The 24,250-nt window shown below is 41.6% G+C and overlaps 1 protein-coding gene across 2 annotated transcripts in view; it reads right to left on the reverse strand.

Moving 5' to 3' along the window:
* NMNAT3 (nicotinamide nucleotide adenylyltransferase 3) overlaps positions 1-24,250 on the reverse strand; it is a 116,038-nt gene that overhangs the window by 47,898 nt on the left and 43,890 nt on the right. For both annotated transcript variants that reach the window (XM_060011337.1, XM_060011338.1), the window contains exon 2: positions 18,376-18,525. In XM_060011337.1, the coding sequence (XP_059867320.1) occupies positions 18,376-18,484 (109 nt within the window). In that variant the 5' untranslated portion in view covers positions 18,485-18,525. The remainder of the gene's footprint in view (positions 1-18,375; positions 18,526-24,250) is intronic.

Raw genomic sequence — 24,250 nt, forward strand, 5'->3', positions numbered from 1 at the left:
GTAATGTATTCATTTATAATAGAGATAGGCTCATTTGTTACTGTCTGTATTACCGCTTGGGTTCCCCTCACAGCCTGGTTGACCTTAATTATACAGGTAGTTTTTTGGGGTGTGAGATTCTGTGGTTCTAAGAGACAGACTGAAAATAGTGGTATGCTCAGAGAAGGCTCTCTCCTCCCTCTTCCTAGTTTCTACCCCATTCCCATCCTGAATTCTTTTCACTCTGTTCCCATTCGCCCGCTTGAAGGAACCAATCTCATTAGCTTATAAAATCCATTCTTAAATGATTTTGTCCTCTTAAGATTTATCTTCCCTATAATGATCAGTAACTCATCAATCTCCCCAAGGTCGAACCCTCTCTCAACAACCTCATCTCTAGAAGTACTTATACAGACACATCTTTTCAATGCATTTTAATTAATGCCCTTTGTGCTGTTGGGAGTGTTACTTCGCTGTTTTATCTGATGTTGGCTTGGATTTTCTGAATGCTCTTGCATGAGTTCTCTTTAGGACCTGCTTAGAAAAGCAGGCAAATGCTGGTGCCTGATTCTGAATGATCTTTGCTTCCCATCTGGAAGACCGAGATGGTTGCAGGTCCTGGCATATTAACTCGGCAGCTGTCTCCTCAGGCAGTTGAAAGTTCAGCCTGACTGGCTGGTATGGTGGCAGGAGCAGCAGGTAGAGACAGCATGGTTTGCTCAGGAGATGGGGACCCGCATGGAGAGATGACAAGAGCACTGGCTTTGCATTCTAAGAGACTGGGGCTTTGTCTTTTACTTGCTGGGGAGATCTCATGCCAAATGTATCACCTCTCCAGGCCTCAAGTTTACTTACACCTGTAAAATGGGAATATTAATACTCACAGCACTGTTTTGAGGATGACATGATTCTATTTAAAAACCCCTGGTGTGGAAGAGGTCCACTGAAAAGACAGTGTCACTTCCTCACTTCACCCTTTCATCCTTACATTCATAAAATATGCTGCTTCAATCTTTCTTTTTTTTTTTTAAATTAAGTTTTTGAGATAATTGCTGATTTAAAAGCAGTTGTAAGAAATAATGCAGGACAATCCCATGTGCCCTTCACCCCGTTTCCCCCAGTGGTAGCATCTTCCAGCATGATACTTGATATCACACCCAGGACTGAGACTGATCAAATCCACCGATCTTATTCGGCTTTCACCAGTTCCACATGCACTCACTTGCTCATTTGAGTGTGTGTGTTGAGTTCTATGAAATTTCGTTTCATCTGTAGGTTTCATGGATCCACCAGCAACAGCAAACTACATGATAGTTCCCTCACCACCAGGAACCCTCGTGTTGTCCTTTTATAACCACACCCACTTCCCTCCCATTGCTCCCAAGCCCTCATCCTAACCCCTGGCAATCACGAGTCTATTCTTATTTATATAGTTTTGTCATCTCAAGACCGTTATATAAATGGAATCATTTAATACATAACCTTTTAGGATTGGCTTTTTTCACACAGCAATACTCCCTGGAGAGTCATCAAAGTTGTTGTGTGTATAGTTTGTTTCTTATTATACTGAGCCTATTCTATGGTATGGATGTATCCCAGTTTAATTGTTCCCCCCCTGATGAATACCTGGATTGTCTCCAGTTTTTAATTATTATAAATGAAGCTGTAATGAACATTTGAGTACAGGTTTTGTGTGAGCATAAGTTTTCATTTGTCTGGGATAAATGCCCATGTGTGTAACTGCTGGGTTATATGGTAGTTGCACTTTTAGTTTTACAGAAAACTGCCAAGCTGTTTTCCAGAGAGGTTGAGCCGTTTTACGTTCCCACTGGAAATTACGAATGGTCCTTTTTCTCCCCATCCTTTCAAGCACTTAGTGTCATCATTATTTTTTAGTTTAGCCATTTTAATAGGTGTATGGTAATACCCTGTTATGTTTTTAAAGTTGCATTTCCCTAATGACTAATGTTGTCAAATACGTTTTCATGTGTTTATTTGCCATCTGTATCCTCTTCAGTGAAATGTGTCTTTGCCCATTTCCTTATTGGACTGTTTGTATTTTTATTACATTTTGAGAATTATTTATTTTAAGTGAGGTAAAATTGGTATATAACATTTTATTAGATTCAGGTGTACAACCTAAGTCGATATTTGTATACACTACAAATGATCACCATGATAAGTCTAGTTACCATCCATCACCATACAGTTGACCCCCTTCCCCATTTAGCACCCCTGCCAAACCCCTTCCCCTCTGGTAACCACTAATCGGCTCTCTGTATCTATGAGTTTGTTTTTGTTTTGTCTGTTCATTTGTTTTGTTTTTTAGGTTGCACATATAAGTGAAATCATATGGTATTTGTCATTCTCTCTCTGACTTATTTCACTTAGCTTAATACCCTCTAAGTCCATCCATGTTGTCGCAGATGGCAAGATTTCCTTTTTGTTTTTAACGACTGCGTAGTATTCCATTGTATATATATATACCATATCTTCTTTATCCATTCATCTGTTGATGGGCACTTTGTATCCATATCTTGACTATTGTAAATAATGTTGCAATGAACATAGGGGTGCATGTATCTTTTCGAATCAGTGTTTTCATATTCTTTGGGTAAATACCCAGAAGTGGGATAGCTGGATCATATGGTAGCTCTATTTTTAACTTTCTGAGAAACCTCCATACTGTTTTCCATAGTGGCTGCACCAACATTCCCACCAACAGGGTATGAGGGTGAGATTCTTTATGTATTCGGGACTCCAGTTTTTTGCTGGATACGTGTGTTGCTATTTCAACTCTTTTTGAAGAATAAAACAGCAAAAATTTAAACAAAAAACATTGATTTCTTTTAGCTTTCTATCTGATTGGGGGAAAGGAGAAGAGGGTGAGAAACGAGGGGAAGAGGTGGGAAGCATCTTATGGTTTATGAGGACTCAAGCAATGGCTCCCATCTTTCACAGCACGTGCACGTGAGCTGCAGTGAGGCAGATGCAAACCAGAATATGGAGGTGTGCAGGGTGCTCGGGAAGTGTCTGAGGGCCTTGATACAAGGCACACTCACAGGTGAGGTTCTGTTCACCCCCTAACCTGGCACAGCCAAGTCTGGTGCGAGAGTACATACCGTGGAAACTGCCCCCCTCAGAGACCCTGCCAGGATCTGTTTCCCTTCAGGCTACATCCCAAAGTAGAGATAGAAGGATAAGGAAAATGCTGATTTGTTATTAAATCAGAACAGCACCTCCTCTTGAAGGAATTTGGAGGGTAACATTGGTGCAGCCTCAAACCCTTAAAGCCTCAGAAGATGAGGAACAAATTGTCTTGGTTCCAAACAATTGCTGGAGTAATTCAACATTCTTAAATCTACCTTCTCCAGAAAGATCTCTTAAATTAGAAACGTGAAAATGAAGTTTTTCAGACCAGGCTGGGGTAATGCCCATGAATATATATTAAAATCACTCTGATTAATAAATGTCCGTGTGAGCCCAGATTAAAGTAACATGCTGAGCTTATATAATATTTACTTATGCTCTGATGATATCTCCGAAAGCCCAGAAGACCCAGAACTGGGGCTGTCACTGCCTTAAATAGAATTATTATAGCTTAATTTTCCCCCTTACCTCAGACTGTACTGCACCACCATATCATGGTGCATTTAATTCTCTCAATATTCACTGTGTAATAAAGGATCAAAATTAAAGTCACAGGGGTAGCAAAAGTAACGTGCATCACACTGGACACTGACCAGACATTTTTATTTAACACAGAAAATTGCTGGTGTAGCAATCCCACTACTGGGCATATACCCTGAGAAAACCATAATTCAAAAAGAGTCATGTACCAAAATGTTCACTGCAGCTCTATTTACAATAGCCCAGAAATGGAAACAACCTAAGTGTCCATCATCAGATGAATGGATAAAGAATATGTGGCACATATATACAATGGAATATTACTCAGCCATAAAAAGAAACGAAATTGAGCTCTTTGTAATGAGGTGGATGGACCTAGAGTCTGTCATACAGAGTGAAGTGAGTCAGAAAGAGAAAGACAAATACCGTATGCTAACACATATATATGGAATTTAAGAAAAAAATGTCATGAAGAACCTAGGGGTAAGACAGGAATAAAGACACAGGCCTACTAGAGAATGGACTTGAGGATATGGGGGGGGGAAGGGTAAGCTGTGACAAAGCGAGAGAGAGGCATGGACATATATACACTACCAAACGTAAGGTAGATAGCTAGTGGGAAGCAGCCGCATAGCACAGGGAGATCAGCTCGGTGCTTTGTGACCACCTAGAGGGGTGGGATAGGGAGGATGGGAGGGAGGGAGACGCAGGAGGGAAGAGATATGGGAACATATGTATAACTGATTCACTTTGTTATAAAGCAGAAACTAACACACCATTGTAAAGCAATTATACTCCAATAAAGATGTAAAAAAAAAAAATTACATTTCAGTTATTTAGTTCCAGGTTTTTTGCACTGAGGTTTGATAAAGTGATCTCTACAATTTTTCGCTTGGGAAATTTAGTTAAATTTTCTTTGAGGAATATTATATGGTCCTTTCTCACAAATGTTATAAAAATAACAGAAAATAAAGTACTTTCCCTGAGCTAAATAAAAGAAAAAAAAAAGAAAACTGCTGGTGTAAATGATATTGTAATAACTATGCTCCAATTTAAAATGCAAGTCACTGAGAGGAACTCCTGGGAGCCATAAAATACCTTTCCCCTCCTCAAGGTTGTCCAAAGGGAAGAAAAGGACAAGGCTTTCAACCAGGTTGTTATCTTTATGATGCAATTTAATCTGGGATGCCACAAATGTGTGGGGCAGGATTGCTAGGCAATAATATCATAAAGTATCAAGAAAGTGCTAAAGAAAACAGAAGGAACAATTCTGCGGTTTTCTCACTTCCATGCGTAGATGTGAGAATATTATGTTAACCTGTCTGGTGGTGGCCACAGGACCGGGAGCTACTCTGAGCCCGCACTGCGGGGGGCCTGCTCAGGATGCAAGTGGAGAGACCAAACGTGTATTGCATTTGTCGAGTAGGTTAGACCCTTCATACATCATCTCGTTGAGCCCTTATAATAAATAACCTTTAAAGTTAGGAGATATTTTTCCCATGTTGCAGTTGAGGAAACACATGTCGGAGGGGTCAAGTAAATTGTTCAAGGTCATGCCCTAGAAGGCGGATTTGATGCTAAGGCTGCCTTCAAAGTCAGTGTTCTCTCTGTGACCCCACGGTCATAGGGAAGGGAGCACGTCCTTTCTATGGTTCACCATTCTGCATTCTTTCTCCTGTAGGTTGTGGCATCCAAGGGAAAGCAGGAAAAGAGATGAGAATCTCAGGAGCAACATCAAGTCAGAGCCGAGCGTGGCTGGGTAGCAGCCAGGGCCAGTTGGGGCCTGTAAGCAGGCAGAGGCACGGCCTCCTGGATTCTGCCTAAGCCAGGACAGAGACCTGGCTGAGAGCAGCTCTGTGCCCACTTCTGCCGCATGCACCTAGAAGACCAATGCTCTGCTTTCTGGGGGCATCTATTGAATCAATTATAAACAAAGCACAGAGAATAAAATCTGGAAAATATAGTTTGGGAAGCTGAATTCCAACCAGAGCGAAAGTCGGGAAACATAGCCTGACACTGACAGTTTCTGAGCACTTGGAAAAAGTGTTCACTGTTCAGAGTTAGCAAGAGTTTGCTGAGAATAAGTCATTTCCCTATTCGGTAGCGTTTCCAGATGGGCAGGCAAGTAACCACCATGAAGGCAGAACCTCATCCAGGCATTTGCCAAGGTCTCATAAGATCACCTTGGCAACAGGGTGGGAAATGCACACGGGGCCACGCTGCAGGCAGGAGGAGTTGTCCAGGGCCGTGCACTTGCCCCCAAGGCTGAGTCCTGGTCACTCTGGAGAAGAGGGCTGAACTCTGAGTCAGCCATCCCTGGCAGCAGATGGGGTCCGGCTATCCAGGTACAGGCTGCTGAGAGTATTCTAGCAGGTGATTTTCTGGAGGCCATCTATCTGAGTATCCCTGTGCCCAGGTTCCATCCATGGCAGAGACTTTACTTCGTAGGCATCTGATGAGACACTTGGTCAAAGGGCTTCAGTGAGTTCCCTTCACCTAAAGTCCACATTCCTTACCTGGCATTGCAGACTCCAAAATCAAGCCCCGACCACTTCTCTACTTTCTATGAGTTCACCCAGACTCTGCTCTCATCAAATCTGTCTTTGGGACTTGCACATTCAGGAGCCTGCTGGTGTATCTCTGCAGCACAGGGCAGTGAGAAGAACACTGGCCTAGGGGCCCAAGGCCTGGGTTCAGGCCCCAGCTCTCCCACGTACTAACTTTGTAAGTGATAACCTCTCCAAGCCTCCGTTTCCCTGTCTATAAAGGTAGGGACAACACTACCTCCTGACCTTGAATACCTGCTGTGCCCCAGGCTTGCACTTCCACAGTCTCCTGTAATCATTAAAGCCCATGTGATGTTCTGTCGCGCGGGTCTCTCAAAGTCAACAGGTCTGAAGCTGAACTTGTCCCTCCCCAAGTCTGCTCCACTTCCAGACTCTCTCCTTCTCCGTGGGTGGCGCTCTCTCTCTCCCTCAGACCCAATCCAGTATCAGGCCAGCTTCACCCTCTAATGACCTTCCCCATCCACCAACTTCTTTTCATTGACATGTCACCCTCTCATCAAAAGTATTGCTTAAATTGCCTCTTAACTGGCTTCCCTCTGCCCACTCTTTAGTGCTAGGATGGCGGGGGCAGATACAAAGAGGAGGGAGGGAAAGCCAGATCTTCCCACAGCTCTTAGGATGAAAAACAGACTCCTTAACAATGGCCGGTAAGGCCCTCACGGTCTGCTCCCCAACCCTTTCCTCACCTCCTGTAACACTCCCCTCTGTTCCTGCTTCCCAGTCATCCCTCAGCGGCTCTGTCCTCTTCCCACAAGGAGCCTTTGTACACGCACTTTCCTGGTCCAAGAGTGCTCTTTCCCTGCATCCCCTGACCCAGGCCAACCTCACTTTCAACCTAAAATGTGCCTCACTATTCTTCTCCAGCTCAGTCCTTACATTTTCAGAAACACTTGCCCTGGATTCCTGCCTCTGTCAAGTTGCCTCACTGTTCACCCTGATAGCATCAGGAACTCCCCTCAGAGGCATTTGTCGCCCGAGTAATTTTACCTCTGTGGGATCTGATTAACGTCTGCTTCCTTGTTACAAACTGAATACTTGTGTCCCCCCCCAAATTCATATGTTGAGACCGTACTCCCTGATGTGATGGTATTAGGAGATGGGGCCTTTGGGAGGTAATTGGGATTAGTCAGGGTCATGAGGGTGGGGCCCTCATGAATAGGATTCGTGACCTTATAAGAGTCACGAGAGAGCTTGCTTCCTCTCTCTGCTCTCCTCCATGTCAGGACATGATGAGAAATCAGAGACTGCAACTCTGAAGAATGCTCTTGCCACAAACTAACCATGCTGGCACCCTGATCTCAGACTTCCAGCCTCCAGACTGTGAGAAATAAATTTCTTTTGCTTACAAGCCACCCAGTCTATGGCATTTTTGCTTATAGCAGCCTAAACTGACGAAGGCACTCTCCCAGGGGCACACGGCTCACTTTTGCTGCCTCTGCTTCTAGCACGGTTTCCAGCACAGACAGGTGCTCAACAAGAAGTTTGTTGACTGAATGGAGGCAACACGGATGGCATGGTGGCTACAAGCACAGACTGCAGGGCAGACTGTCTCTACCCTGTGTGTGATGTCAGGCAAGCCACTCAACTTCTCTGAGCTTCAGCTTCCCCATGTGTAAAATAGGGAGAGTGACAACATCCACCTCATAGGGTTGTTAGGAAGATTCAATGACCTTTGTTTAAATGTAATGTACTCAGAACACTACCTGACAAATAGTGAGGATGGTCTGTGTTTGTTAAATATGTAAAATGAACAGGTGCTAAATAGTCATTAAATGAAGAAGTATTAATGAAGCTGACAGAAAACCTGATTTTAAAAAAGGAACACAAGTGGCTTGTTGTTGAAATATAGGCCAATGGCCAAGTCATGCTGACTAGAAATAACAAACTGTCTACGTAACAGAAAGCAGGATTTAAATTTAATTCAACCTTCGTTAGTAAGTTTGTGACTACATGTTGGGAAAACAACTACTTACAACTGGGAATACATCCAACATCTTAAGAGAAATGCCGGCTCAAATTCTTAATCCAGAGAAAGCTTTAGGTATGACGGATGCTACTGATTAGTCATACGCTGGGCTGAGTCACTTCTGTCAAAAATCAGCAAACCAAGATAAAACTCCCAAATGAACTTTTAAAAACCACCCACGCCCACTACGCGAATTCATCCATCAAGGCTTTGAGAATCTTCTTTGAGAGTTCCCCACACAGCACACAGTGTGCCTATGATTAGAGGACAACACTATAAAATACAGAAAATCCACAGATACCACACATTCCTACCAGCCCTTATCATATTCCCCAATATTTTCAAGTAAAGGAGTATAAAAAAATAGCTGGCTCAACATTTCATCCTCTGAGCATGTATGACTTTTTGTCAGGGTATTAACAACGAAAATCTTCAGACCTAAGTTTTCATCCAATGTATAATTGTTTCTTACTATAAAGGGGTGTGTTATCGCAGGACTAAAGACAGTAAAAAGTTGTGATATATTATAGTGCCTCTGTCAGTTTTTAAGGTTTTGCTGTTGCTTCAGGAGAAAAAGGAAGGAAGGACAGTTGCAGTTTGAAGAAGGGGTGCTTGGCAAAGGGGAAAGGGCTCAAAACAACAAAGTAATTAGAGCTACTGCAGCAAACTAGGAGTGAACTATTAATTTCTCCTCAAACGTACTACACAAATTGCTTCAGCTTGTTTAGTTCAATTTATATGAGTGTAATATCGAATGAAAATTGTGAGTTGTTTTAGTGAAAATACACCAACAGAAGGGAGATTTCATTTTCTTGATGAAAAGAGAAAGTCAGCTGTGAGGCCAGATTTTCATCCAGCCTTAACTGTGAGCTGATTCTGATTGAGAGAAAAGGCCCTGTTTAAATACTTGTCCCCGGAGAAATAAGGCGTCGGGTGATGGCTTGATGCACAGCTCTGCTGGCTGTGGGAGGCTACAGCCAGCCACTGGGGCTGTGGGTAGGGGGAGAGGAAGCCCAGCTGTGCAGAGAAGGGAAATTCTCACCACGCACCCCTCTCTATGACCTGGTTCTCCCTACCTCCAGCCTCATTTCTCTCCCATGTGCTGGAACGTGATTCTCTTCCACCTCTGTGTTTTACCAGTGCTGCTTTCTCTGCCCATAATGCCCTCTAAACTATGCTTGGCTAAGTCTTTCACGTTCTTCAAGCCTTGGGTGTCATCTCTTCCGAAAAGCTTTCCCCAACCGCCAGGTGAGAGATGTCTCTCTTTTGCATCTAGTGCCACAATCACTTGCTACCATGTGTCTCTCATCACCTACATTGTGCATCCCTCTTGGGCAGGAGATGCAACTTAATCGATTCTATTTCCAGCAACAGTGCCTGGCATGAAGAAGATGCAGTAGGTATCTGTGGAACGTTGAAAGATGTCAGCCCCGCTGTATAACACACAAAGACACAGGCGGCAGAATCCATTCTGGACTTTCAAAAATGACCAGGTACTTTCTATGCAAGAATGACTGAGAATAAAGGCAAGAAGATGCTCGAGGTCATATGTGAGGCCTCTCTACCTATTAATACTTTAAGTTACAGAAATCATATGCAATATAAAAATATATTGTATCCATATGATTAATTATTCATGCATTCTGTGGTTATCGTGAGCTTTAAGGATGAGGAATATTCTCTGACACCTCGCTGAGCCATGCTAGAGCCTGACCATGTGCTAAATGAGAGTCTGCAAGTACATGAAGTATCCAAAGTCCCCAATACAGTGTACAGATGTACCTGCCCGGGAAGCAGCACATTGCACAAAGCAGAGTACAGGCCCTGCCCTGAAAAACCTCAGAGCAAAGACAACAAGGGCATTTCTGATGAGTCAGGGTTGCTGGGAAAAGCCGCTTAGTGGCTAAGAGTCAAGCAGATGTTTATTCCAAGCAAAGTAGATGCTATACACCCTGAAAAGAACATGATTCCACAAACTAGTTTAAGACATATAGGGAATACATTCCTACTTTCTCCCAAATAGAAATATTCTTTGTTTCCCCAACATACTTGCCTTAGGATAAATTTTGTGAAGTGGAATTGCTAGACTATGGATATATACTTTTTTTTTTCTAAGAGATAAGGACATTTTATTTTTGACTTGTAAGAGATTGACAAGCTGTTTTCCACAGCCATTGAACTATCCACATTCCTTCCTGTAGTGTATGAGAAGTCCAATTACTACACATCTTTGCCCATAGTTGGTATGACTGGTCTTTTTAATTTTGGCTGTTCTAATAGGGGTGCAGGGGTATCTCATTGTGATCTTATTCTGCATTTTCTGTATGCAGTTAAGCATCTTTCTGTGTGCTTATTTGCCATCTACATAACTTCTTTGGTGAAGAGTCTGTTCAAATAGTTCCTCCAATTTTTACTGCGTTATTTGGTTTTTTAAAAAATTACTGTATTGAGATGTTCTTATATATTCTGGATAAAAGTCCTTTAACAGATTTATGCTTTGCAAATCCTTTCTCCCAGGCTATGGCTTGTCTTTTATTCTCTTAGTGTCTTTTGAAGAGGAGAAGCTTTTAATTTTGATGAAATCTAATTTGTCTTTTTTTTTTTTTCCTGTTTTGGATCACGCTTTTGGTAATGTCTTATCTAAGAAATCTGTAACCTAAGGTCACAAAGATTTTCTCCTGTTTTCTTCTAGAAATTTCATAGTTTTATGCTTTACATTAAAGTTTATGATCTATTTTGAGTTAGTTTTTGTATATGGTGCAAGCTTCGGGTTGAATGTTATTTTTTTTGGGGGGGTAGGGGGGAATATATGGATATTCAGTTGTTCCATACCATTTTTTGAAAAGAGTATCCTTTCTCTTCTGAATTGCCTTTTGCAACTTTGTCAAAACTCAGTTATCTATGTAAGGAGGGGGGTCAAATTTCGTGCTCACTATTCTGTTCCATTGATCTATTTAACTATTTTCACACCAATACCACACTGTAACAAGTACTGTAACTATAATTAGTCTTGAAATCAGATAGTGTCAATCTTCCAACTTTGTTCCATTTTTTTCAAAATTACTTTGACTATCCTGGGTCATTTGCATTTCCATATGAATTTTAGAATTAGCTTATCAATTTTTACCAAAAAGCTTACTGGGGTTGAATTGAACCTATAAGTAAATTTGGAGAGAAATGAAATCTTAACATTGTTGAGTCTTCCAACCCACAAAACACGGCATATCTCTCCATTTTAACTAGGTTGTATTAAATTTATCGCAACAATGTTTTGTAGTTTTTAGCGTATGGATCTTTGCACACTTTTGCCAGATCTATCCCTATTTCTTTTTTTTATGCTATTGTAAATGGTATTATTTTAAAATTTTAATTTATGATTCTTTGCTGCTTGTATATAGAAATGCAATGATTTTTATGTATTTGTCTCATATCTAGCAACATTACGAAACTCACCTATGAGTTCTAGGAGCTTTTTTGTAGATTTCTATGTATTTTCTCCATAGATGATTATGTCACCAACATTTTTTTTCCTATTCCAGTCTAGATGACTTTTATTTCTTTTTCTTGCCTATTGTTTTGGCTAGAACCTCCAGTACAATGTTGAATAGAAGTGATAAGAATGGACATCCTTATTTTGTTCCTCATCTTCTGATTGGAGAGTTTAATACATTTACAGTTAGGGTAATTACTGATAAGGAGGGACTTACTTCTGTCATAGTGCTATTTGTTTTCTATATGCCTTATATATTTTTGTCCCTCATTTCCTGCATTACTGTCTTTTAGTTGATTTTTTAGTAGTGAAACGTTTAAATTCCTTTCTCATTTTCTCTTGTGTATTCTATAGCTATTTTATTTCTGGTTACCATGGATTACATTTAACATCCAAAAGTTATAACACTCTAATTTGAATTTATACCTGCTTAACTTCAATGACATACAAAATCTCTGCTCTTTTAACACTCTGTCCCCACACCTTTTGGTTGTTGATGTCACAAAATTACATCTTCATACGTTGTGTGCCCCAAACTGTTAATTCTTTTAAATGAATTAATCTCTTAAATTATGTAGAAAGCCAGACTTGAAGTTACAAACCAAAGTTACAATAATACTGGCTTGTTTTAGACCAAGTTTTTTTTTTCTTTAAGTGTATTAATCTCTTAAATTGTGTAGAAAATAAAAAGTACAATTACAAACCATTGTTACTAGCTTTTACAATTTCCCATGTATTTACCTTTATTGAGATCTTTATTTCTCCGTACAAATTTGAGTTACCGTCTTGGGTCCCTTCATTTCACCTGCAGGACTCCCTGAGCATTTCTTGCAGGTGTAGTGGTAACAAATTCCCTCAGCTTTTTTTATCCAGGAATGTCTTAATTTTCCTCTCACTTTTGAAGGATAGTTTTGCAAAATATGGGATTCCTTGTTTTTTTTGGCCACGGTGTGCAGCTTGTGGGATCTTAGTCCCCTGACCAGGGATTGAACCCGCATCCTTGGCAGTGGAAGAGCAGAGTCCTAACCGCTGGATCACTGGGGAATTCCCCAGATATGGGATTCTTAGTTGACAGCTTTCTTCCAGCCCTTTGAATATATCAGTACACTGCTTTCTGGCCTCCAAAGATTCTGATGAGAAATCTGCTGAAAATCCTATTGAGGATCCCTTGTACATGATGATTTGCTTCTCTTGCTGCTTTCAAGAATTATCTTTGTCTTTGGTTTTTGAAAGTTTGATTATAATGTGTCTTAGTGTGGATCTCTTTGAGTTCATCTTACTTGAAGTTGGTTGGGCTTCTTGGATGTTTGTATTTATATCTTTCATCAAATTTGGGAAGTTTCAGCCATTATTTCTTCAAATATTCTCTCTGCCCCTTTCTTTCTCTTTTCCTTCTTGGACTCTCACAATGTCCACCTTATGGTGTCCCATAGGTCACTTAGGCTCTGTTCACTTTTCTTTAATCTTTTTTCTTTCTGTTCCTCAGACTTGATAATTTCCATTGTCCTATCTTCACGTTTGCTAATTCTTTTTTTCTGCCTGCTCAAATATGCCTTTGAATCTCTCTAGTGAACTTTTCATTTCCATTCTTTTATCTTTCATCTCCAGAATTCCTTTTTGGTTTCTTTTTAGGTTTTCTATCCCTTTATTGATATCTCCATTTCGTTCATAGATGGTTTCTTGACTTTCTCCACATCTTCCTTTAGTTATCTGAGTATCTTTAAGACAGCTGTTTTAAAGTCTTTGTCTAGTAGATCTGCCATCAGGTCTTTTTCAAGGGTGATTTTTGTTTTGTTTTTTTTTTTCCTTTGAATGGGCCATACATTCCTGTTTCTTTATATGCCTTCTGATTTTTTTGGTTGAAAACAACATTTGACTCTAATGATGTGGTAACCCTGGAAATCAGATGATTCTCCTTCCCCAGGGTTTGATATTTTTGGTTGTTGTTATTACTTATTGTTTTTTGACAGTTGTAGGCTGTCTTTGTGCTGAGGATCAGCCCAAAGTATAAAGTTAAAGCCTTCTCAGTCTTTTTTCAGACTTTCCCTAGGCATGTGTGGTCACTTCTTAATTTTTCCCATATATGCAGTTAATTTTGAACGTCCTAGTCTTTAATGTCTGGCTCCCAAAAGGGGAAAAAGAGAAAAAGGAGGGGAGGGGAAAGCATGCTGATTGTTTAAATCCCCTGGAAGTTACTTCAGCCAGAGAGGGAGGGGCTTGCAACAATGAGAGGAGATGCAACAATGGCTGGCCACCTTTGTCTGCACATCAGTGATCAGAGGCAGTAACCAGAGATCAGAGCACAGATCCCCAATATTCGGAAGACAGAGGCCCTTTTCCCCACACTGGCTCCCACAAGCTGTGTGCAGGCTGCTCCAGGAACATGGGCACAGCTGCCTGCCATGTGGCTGGGGGTGGGGGAGGGGTAGCTCTTACTGGGCTAAGAGCTGAAGTTGACTAAACTTAACTGCACTTTATCTGTCCATGTCTTCCCCTGGACGTAGTCCGTCTTCAACAGACTTCAGTATTCCAAAATGGTTACATCAGACAGATTCTGTTGGTGCAATTATTGTTTAGGTGGGGAGACAAATTCCTGTGGCTTCCTACTCTGCCAGGAACCTTTGTGGGATGTTTTTTAAATCACAAATTAAACCTCTTTTGTTGGCATAAAGCTATTTAGGTTACTTGTTTCTTCTCATTTAAAAAAAATCTATTTTTGAATGAGCTTTGGTAGCATGTCTTTTGAGGGATTTGTCTATTCCAATTTTTAAAATGATCAAATTTGTAGGCATAAAGTTGTTTATAATATTCCCTTATATTTTCTATATAAGTTTTCAAAATCTATAGTTATGTCACCTCTCTCATTCCTGATAATAGTAATTTATGTCTTTCCTCTTTATTTTACTGTTAGCATGGCTAGAGGTTTATAACTTTTATTGATTTTCTCAAAGAAACAACTATTGGTTCAACTGATTTTCTGTAAAATGTTTCTGTTTTCTCTTTAATTGATGTCTGCTCTATTCTTCATTATTTCCTTTCTTATGCTTATTTTGTTTTTCATTTGTTCCTCTATTCCTAATTTCTTAATATAGCTGAAGTCGTTGATTTAAAACCTTTCTTTTTTTTCTAATATAGTGTTTAGTTAGTGCTACAATTCCCCCTAAGTATTGCTTTAGTGACATACCCAAATTTTTGAATATATTCGACTTTAATTTTCATTCAGTTCAAAATATTTTCTCATTTCCATCTTGATTTCCTTTGTGACACATGGGTTTTTTAGAAGTGTGTTATTCCATTTTGATATTTGGGGAATCTTCCAGAAATCATTCTATTATTGATTTCTCATGTAATTCCATTGTGGTCAGAGAACATATTTTGTAGGATTTCAAGCCTTATACATTTATTGAAGCTTCTTTTATGGCCCAGAATATAGTCTATCTTGGTAAATGTTCTCTGTGCCCTTGAAAGGAAAGTGTATTCTGTTGATGTTTGGTTAGTGTTCTCTGAAAGTCAACTAAGTTGAATTGGTTGATAGTCTTGTTCAAGTCTTCTATATCCTTAATAATTTTCTGCATATTTATTCTATCTATTAGTGAGAAGAGACTTAAAATATCAGACTGTAATTGTGGATTTGTCTATTTCTCCTTGCTGTTCTATATGTTTTTATTCTTATGTATTTTGATATTCTATTATTACATTTTAAAAAGGTTTAGGATTATTATTTCCTCTCAAAGAATTGACCTCTTTATAATTATGAAATGACTTCCTTTATTCCTGTTAATATTCTTACCTCTGAAATCTCCTTTCTCTGACACTAGAGCTATTTCAGCTTTCTTTTAATTAGTGTTTGCATGGGAGAGTTGTCTATTCATTTACTTTGAACCTAATTGTGTCTTTATATTTGGTATGTTTCTTGTAGGCATCAAATAATTGTAGTTGGGTCCTGCTTATTTTATCCAATCTGACAATGCCTGCCTTTTAGCAGAAGTTGTTAGACTATTTATATTTAAAGTGATTATTGATATGATTAGGTTTAAGTCTATCATTTTGTTATTTGCTTTCTATTTGTCCCATCTATTCTTTGGTCCCTCATTCCCCTTCTTCTTCCTTCTTAGATTAACTGAGTATATTCTCATGCTATTTTATCTCCATTGAAAGCTTATGAGTTATAACTGCTTGCTTTTTTATTTTAGTGGTTGCATTAGGGTTTATAATATGTATCTTTAATTTATCACAGTCTACCTTTAAGTGATATTATAAAACTTCATGTATAGCATAAAAACCTTACAATAGTATTCTTCTATTTTTCCCCTCCCAGTCTTTTTGATACTGCTGTCATATATTTTACTTCCACATATGTTATAAACCCCACAATATATTGTTATTTTTGTTTAAATGGTCAATTATCTTTTAAAGAAATTTAAATAATAAAAAAACATATATAATTGCCCATGTGGTTATCAATGCTCTGTATTCCTTTGTGTAGATACATTTTTCCATTTGGTATGATCTACCTTCTGCCTAGAGGACTTTGGTATTTCTTGTGGTGCAGGTTTGCTGGTGGTGAAATCATTCAGCTTTTGTAGATCTGCAAATGTCTTTACTTTGCCTTTGTTTTTGAAAGATATTTTTGCCAGATATAGAATCCTAGATTGACACGTTTTTTTCTTTAAGTACTTTAAAGATCTGTACCACTGAATTCCCTTTTGCTGAATTAAGAAACAAGAAATCTGCTATCTACTTTATTTGTTCTTCTGTAGCTGCCTTTAAGATTTTCTCTTTATTATTGGTTTTGAGAAACCTTATTATCATATACCTTGGCATTGTTTTCTTCCTGTTTCTTGTACATGGGGTTTGTTGAGCTACTTGATTACATCAAATTTTCACCAAATTTGAAAACATTTCAGTGATTACTTCTTCAAATATTTTTTCTGTTCTTTGTTTCTTTTCCTTCCAGGAGTTCAGTTACAAGTATATTAAGATGATTTAAATTACCTCATATCTCACCAATATTCTTTTCTTTATTTTTAAAAATTCTTTTTTCTCTTTATGTTTCATTTTGGATTGTTTCAGTTTGGATAGACTGTTATAGCTTCAAGTTCACTAACCTTTTCTTCTGCAGTGTCTAATCTGTTGTTAATCCTATCCAGTTTATTTTTCGTCTCACCTACTGTAGTTTTCATGTCTAGATATTTGAGTCCTTTTAATATGTTCCATGTCTCTACTTAATTTTTGAACATATGTCACATAACTATTGTAATCTTTAATGTACTAGTCTGCTAATTCTAACATCTGCATCAGTTCTGGTTCGACTTCCATTGATTGATTTTTCTCCTCATTATGGATGTGTATATAGACTTCAATTATTTTTTTCTATGGAAAACCAAGTTGCCCTCCAAAAATGTTTTATCATTTCCCATCACTACCAATACATGAGTGTTTGTTTCCCTCCCTATCCTGCCAGCACTGAATTTTGACAATCTTTAATCTTTGCCTATCTCATTGGCTAGAACTATTTACTACCACAACGGATATTTATTGAGCACCAGCTATAAGCCTAGTGACAGACGGTGGCAATTCTGTGGTGTTCAAGCAGTCACAGTAGCTGCCCTCATGGTGCTTATTACCTTGTGGTGTTTATGTTTTTATTTGCATTTTCATGGATTATTAGTGATGTTGAGCAGCTGTTCTCAAGTTTACTGTCCATTTATATTTCTTCTTTGGTATATGGCTTACTAATGCTCACTGACCAGTTTTAAGTTAACTGTTTGGATTTTTTATTCCTATGTCAGAGCTATTTATTTACTAAAAATAAATACTTAACTTTTTGAGAAATTAAAAAATGTTTTGTAAACAAAGACATTTCTTTAAAATAAATTAATATTTGTAAGTAATTTCTTTGAAGAAATGACTTACATGTTACTCAAACATTTTTTTCTATGTTAAAAGTAAATAGAAATTGATTTTGGTTTAAAAACAGTAAACATTTTTGAGCAATGCAAAAATACAAAATACATATATGGATACATAAGATATACATAAATACGTAATGAATAAAACTTTCATATGTATCTGACATCGACAAATAAATGACTTATATTCTTTAGAAATAATCATGCAGATTACAAATGCCACTTTACTCTCTTAATAATGAAATGGAAAGTCAAGGAGATGGAACATTTCCAGATTAAATATTTCCAGCTGATTAAATATTTCTGGCAAAGCCATGCCATCTGTATTAGAAATGCCCTATATACAAGTCTGTTAATTTGTAATTGTCTAAGATCTATTCTTTCAAAGGAGAACGTGTCAGAATCCCCATTACAGAACGTTTGTTTACCCACTGAAGAGTAGCAGGAGTTCTCAAAGGTACATGCTACCTATTCATCTGGCTGTGTGGGTAATGCTTCCTGGAGCCCCAGGAAGGACGCCCTGATTGAGACACAGGTTCTATAACGTGCCCAGTTGTCTTTTTAGCATTAACGGTCAATGTGAAGTGGACAGGGAGGTAGTGGATCCTGAGAAGCATTTCAACTCTATGGCCAGGGATATGACGTGTACACATGTCACACGGCTGAGGGGTGTTTGCCCTCTGAATATGATGGAGGAAATGTATGTCCCCAGTTATGCTGTGCATGAATCAATTGAACAGTTTTAATAATGGGGAGGATGACAGCAGCCAGCAAAGCCCCAAGAGGCCCAACCCACCAGTTCTTCCATTGGACCTGGGCCCCGGGACTGACCTGTTTGGTGAAGGTGGTCTCTGGCCACCTCAAACAAGCGCAGGTGCATGTTGGTGATGGGGTTGAAGGAGCCGCAGGCCAGGAGCACCACGGGGATTCGGCTCTTCATCTTGTCAGGCACATTCACACTCGCTGCAGCAGCCACCCTGCCTTCATTGGGACAAAAACTCACGTCAGGGAGTTGGCACCAAGACAAGTGTCCAGATCAGCATCTCTAAGCCACACACAGGCCATGACTTCTCACTTGTAAGATGACTGAGGAGGCGAGAACAACAGTAACAACATCTACGGGAGGTTCACCATGGGCCAGGAACTGTGCCAAGCACCGCACCAAGGTACAGCTCTTATCTTACCAAATGCTTTCAACTCAACCCTGAGTAGTTACTTATACAGCTCAGGGACCTTAGAAGCTGCAAGGCCAGGACTGGAACCCAGGCAGCCTGACCCAAAGACCATGTTTTGCCCATAACCTCTACATCCTCCCTGTGCTCTGATGGATCCCCTTGGTCCAAAGGCATATGTCAGATGCCCAAAATGTCATCTCTGAGAGTCCACATAAAGTCACAGGCCTCAGAGCAGAGCGGAACTTTTTAAAAACTTACTTTAAAATAATTTCAGACTTACAAAAAAAGTTGCAAAATTTGTACAAAGAATTCCTATATACCCTTTACACAGAGTCCCCAAAGGTTAACATTTTACCACACTTGCTACATTCATTCTCCCTCTCCGTATACACACACATATCTGTAATTACCTATAATTTTTTTCTGAAATGTTTGAGAATAAGTTGTAGACATAATACCTCTTTAAATACCTCAGTATGTGTTTTCTAAGAGCAAAGACATTTTCTTATATAACTGCAGAACAACGATTAAAATCAGAAAATTAACATTGCTACAGGACTATAATCTAATCTACAGGTCTTTTCTGATGTCACTCACTGTCTTTATCTGGGGCCCAAGCATTTTTTGAGAGGGCCAGGCCCAGACACTCTCCATACATAGTTCATTTATCCTCACAACAACCTTATAAGTGTAAGTAATATTATCCTCATCTTGCATATGAGGAAACTGAGGCTCAGAGAGGGACTATCATTTGCCCTAGGTCACACAGCCAGTAAGAGGTAGAACTAGGAGTCAAACCAAGGCCTAACTCCAGTGAAGCTATTCATGAACATTCCAGGAGGCAGTGCCTCAGTGGCAGGAGAGCCCCTATCAGCCAACCTGCCCTGGAGCCCAGGCTGTTTTCTGCTTTACTCTAACCTCACCCAGGTGCTGAAAGCTACAGGGTAAGGAGACAAGAGGGTGGGCCCAGAGGAGGGCTGGGTGGAGACTGAAAGGGCAGCGGCCAGCTGGGAGTGGACCTGCCTCCTGGTACTGGGAAGGCTTAAGCACCTCCTTGGGTACATAGAGAAGTTGTTCTGGCAGTGTTCTGAGCTATGGTGGTGTGAGGATAAAAAACTCTCAACATAGGTGGGCCGTGGTTTCTTCCCACTTCCTTTGAGGCAGCAGGGACAGCCCCTGCTGCGTGAGAAGAAAGCAGCCCGCGTGGCCGCTGCTGGCCCTGGAGGGCGGATCTTTAATGAGATAGTATTCTCAGAGTGTGCTGAGCTAGTCACAAGAGCAGCCTTGAAATGAGTGTATCCGAAGAGGCTGGCCGTTTTCTACAACTGTTAGGAAGCCTTTCAAAATTCTACTTCGTTCTGACAAAATAGTATTTTTTTTAGAGCCCTTAAAACATGTAACTGCAGCATCTCAGGTAACCTGGGGTTTTGATCCATTTTCTCCAAAGTTCCCCAAAACTGTAAATTAGAACATTAGTTTGAATGGTGGCATCAATGCGATGCAGTGCGACGATGGGAAGGAGAACAAATGATATATAGGAAGCGTGTGTCTGTCTTTTCTTTCCTTGCGTGGTCACACTGAGCCACGCCGCTCTGACAGCGACTGACTCTGTCTGAGCCGCACCTCAGGCTGGAGGTCGCAGTGGGTGCACATTCCCAGGCTCAGGAACGATGTCAGTGCACCTGTGTCGTCTGTTTACGCCAACGTGCTTCAACCAAACACCCTCCCAAGCCCAAACCCAGAGAAATACAATGATAGGGCTGAAATGGACTCCCTCCAGGGGTTCAGCAGAGAATACACCAGGCTCCAATTTGAGTGCGTCTCGAAGGTCGGATGCATGCCATAAAAGTGACTCATCTGCCCTATCATGTCATAGTATCTGGCGAGATGAAGCAAGTGTGGGGGACTTTTGCTACTGGGAAAGGCTTCTCACCAATAAGCATTTAATAGAGGTCCACCGAGTGCACAGCAATTGCAGCTGAGGGATTTAACAAGTTGAGAAGGTGGCATACGGTCTTCTTGGAATTTATCATTAAACTGGAGGCAAGGCAAACAGATCCCACATCCGGATCCCGCCCCCTCTCCAGTTTACCGCCTCCCACTTCACAGTCATCCCGATAGCATTTCATCCAGCTCCTCAAATACAACACGCAGCTCCTTTCTCCTGCTGGTGCCAATGCTCTTCTGACCACCTGAAACGAACGCCCTCCTCGCTCCTGCCTTCAAGGTGTTCTCCTTGGAGGCCCATGCCTCCTCACACCCCCACCACGCTAACTGTACCTGTTACTTTATCACTTTCTTCTTTCACGGACCACAGACCTGTCACTGCCTTGTTTCCGCGTCTCTCTTCCCCAAGTAGAAGGTGAACTCCTCCAGGGAGGTTTCTTGTTCATCTAGGCCCCTCAACTCCTGCAGGGGGCCTGGCACACAGGTACTCAGGAATGTGGCACAAACGAGAGAATGAGGGACTCTCCCTGACCAAGCATCCTCCTTTTCAGATGGCGACCTCCTCTCTTTGTTTCTGTCCCAAGTAGTCAATGGATTGGGCCTTCCATGGATATAAGCTGACCTTTCCAGCTTCCCAGGGGCACCTAAGGCCCCTCCCCAAGACCCCACTCCACCCAACTCAGACTGAAAGCAAACAACATATTCCTGCCTTGTTGTGTCATCTTCGATGCCAGGAGCCCATCAATAGGGATATACCAGCCTCCTGCACGCTGACACCAAGGTCATTCCTCCACCCTGGAGGTCATCAGCTGTGGCTTTGCCAGGTGAAGGGACTTTGAAGGCACGATTAAATTAAGGATCAGAAATGCAGAGGTTATCCTGGATTATCCGGGTGGGCCAATTTTAACATGATTAGGGTACTAATAAAAGGGAGCAGGAGGGTCACAAAAAGGAAGACATAAGGGCCAAAGCAGCGATCAGAAGGCAGGAAGATGCTCTGCTGCTGGCTTTGAAGATGGAGGGAGGGCCAGGACCCAGCAGGGCGAGAGGAATCAGCAAGGAAACAGATTCTCCCCTAGAGCCTCCAGAAGGACGGCAGCCCTGTTGACACCTTGATTTCAGACTCCTGACCTCCAGAATCATAAGAAAATAAAACTGTGTTGTTTTAAGCCAATACTTTGTAGCGATTTGTTACAGCAGCCATAAGGAACTCATACACTCACCTATTCGGGGCAGGCGCTCTGAAGTGGCCTTCAGCCTGGGGCAGGAAGGGCACAGGGATTGAGCCGATAAGGAGGATATGGAAAGGTGTGTCGGGCACAGGGACCAGCATTGCGAAGGTTCAGAAACCACCACTGAAGGTGGGCGATGGACTAACAGCACATAGATGTGGCTGTGTGTGGTGCACGCTGATGAGTGGGTGGCCCAAGACAGGGGTGCAGAGGGTGCAAGGATCACGCAGTCCCCCAAGGGGGAGTCTAGATTTCATCCCATAGGCAATGAGGAACCTCTGAAGGATTTTAAGAGCTCTCAAGTGCTCCCAGGATGGTGTGTCAGGAAGCGAGCCCCAGGATGGCTACCCCCGGGACCCGTCTGCCTGGCAAAGGTCAGGCAGTCCCCAGCTTCCCAGAGGATGGCCTTTCCTGCTGCCTACACTTCTCCTCAGTCAGCGGGTAATGTGATGCTGGCCAGTGCCCCACGCGTACTAAACTCTAACTAAGTGTGTGCCCCTTGGCCCACTTGTCACAGGCCGTTGCAGAGACACAGAAAGGAAAGGCAAGCCGGGAAGGTTAAGTGCCACCACTGCGGACGTAACGCGCTAATGCTCATCAACTGGGAGGCGGTTTACCTTTCCCTGTGGTGAGTGCCTCTAACGGGACCTGGCCCGGGAAAGTGGCCGAAAACATCCGTTTATTATAGACATAAAGCAGATGGACTTGGGCAGAATGGAAATGGATTCTACAAACATCTTTCATTACACAGACCTCTTGACCGGACTCCTCGTCTTAAAGAAAACAAGAGGCACGGTTTGGATTTGTGGGGTTGACGAGCACATTTTTCAGGACCCGGGGAGATCATTTCCATCTGCGCAAGAGTATCAACTTTTCCAGGGCAATCAACCTTCAAGTAAACTCCGGGCACTTTTTCTTTTCAACTTTGCCGGATTCACTCGCTGTTGCTATGGGCACACAGTGCTGCTAAGAACAAAAGCGGAGCCAGCCTGCTCCGTCGTGTGAGGATCCTCTGCCAGCCACCCCTTGGAGGAAACAAACATGCCAATTAAACGCTCGTCCTAATTATGAGAGTCACAGGAAAGCAGGCAGCCTGGATCTTCAGTTTTGAGAACTTTCAAAAGATTTGGAGGAGCCCAAGGAATGGAACGAGCTCTCTTGCAATCCCACACTCAGGAGCTGGCACTGATTTCGACTCTCATAGGAGGGAGGAACTGAGTAACAGCTACTGGGTTTATTGAGTGACAGGCTAGGCATTGGGCAGAAAACCTTATACACATTGGCGCTGATTCTTTCAACACGCCTGGAAGGGAAGGGTTGGTGCTTGCGTTCTGGTAAAGAGTCTCATCAACTTCTCCGAGCCTCAGTCACATGGAAGATGGAGATAATTACACATACCTTCTGGGGCTGTCTTGAGGGTTAGCACAGTACCTGGCCCATAGGGGGTTCTCCAGAAATATTAGCTCCTTCCTCTTTCATTATACTGAAAACGGAAGTCATTATCCCCACATCTGCTTCCATATACCTATTCACCTTGTTTGAAAAAGAGCCTACCATTTTGTAGTCACCCACTGATCAAAACCTGGCAGGCTTTAGGAACACGTCAGCATCCCCCGCCCGACAGGCGGCTCCGTCAGACCAGCTTGAGTTGTCACCAGAGAAGAATGCTCCCCAAAAAGGCCACTCCCACATACCACTGCTGTGGTTTCTGTCTAGCTCCAACCATAACAATCAACTCAAAGCATCACTTATCCCTGGAATCGAGTTGAGAGTTGATACTGAGAAACAGAGGAATGAATAGTTGAATGTCATTCAGGTAGGAAAAACATCTGAAAATGAAGAAGAAACGTGCCCCAAATCGCAACCAACTTGCCAACTTTAAACAAAGAAGATCTAAGAGGAGGCAGAAGGTGAGAAGAGGTGCCTGGGGTCTGCGATGAGGAGTGCAGAGTAGCAGATGAACATGCCAGCTATGGTGCTAGTGCCTTGGAGGTACAGGGATAAATGAAATCTGGCCTCTCCCTCCCAATCTTTCAGGAAGAACGGATATCGAGGACACCAGCTGGGGCAGAGTCTGCTGGTGAGCTCCCAGCATCCACTCTCCTGGCTGGGCATGATGCTACATTCCCAGTGAGGCCATGTGACTAAGGCCTGGCCAGTGATCTATACGAATAGAAGTGTTGCGTGGGACTTCCAGGAACTCTTTTTAAAAGGGAAAGGCATGCCTTTCTCCTCTTCTCCCTTCCTCCTGTCTAGAATGTGATGGCTGGGGTATGGCAGCTAGATTGGACCCTGAGGATCAACTCTAGGTCTGGCAGAGAATAAGCCAAGAGAAGGTCAGGACCCTGAGGA

The sequence above is a fragment of the Delphinus delphis genome, chromosome 4 (assembly GCF_949987515.2).
Source record: "Delphinus delphis chromosome 4, mDelDel1.2, whole genome shotgun sequence".
NCBI lineage: Eukaryota > Metazoa > Chordata > Mammalia > Artiodactyla > Delphinidae > Delphinus > Delphinus delphis.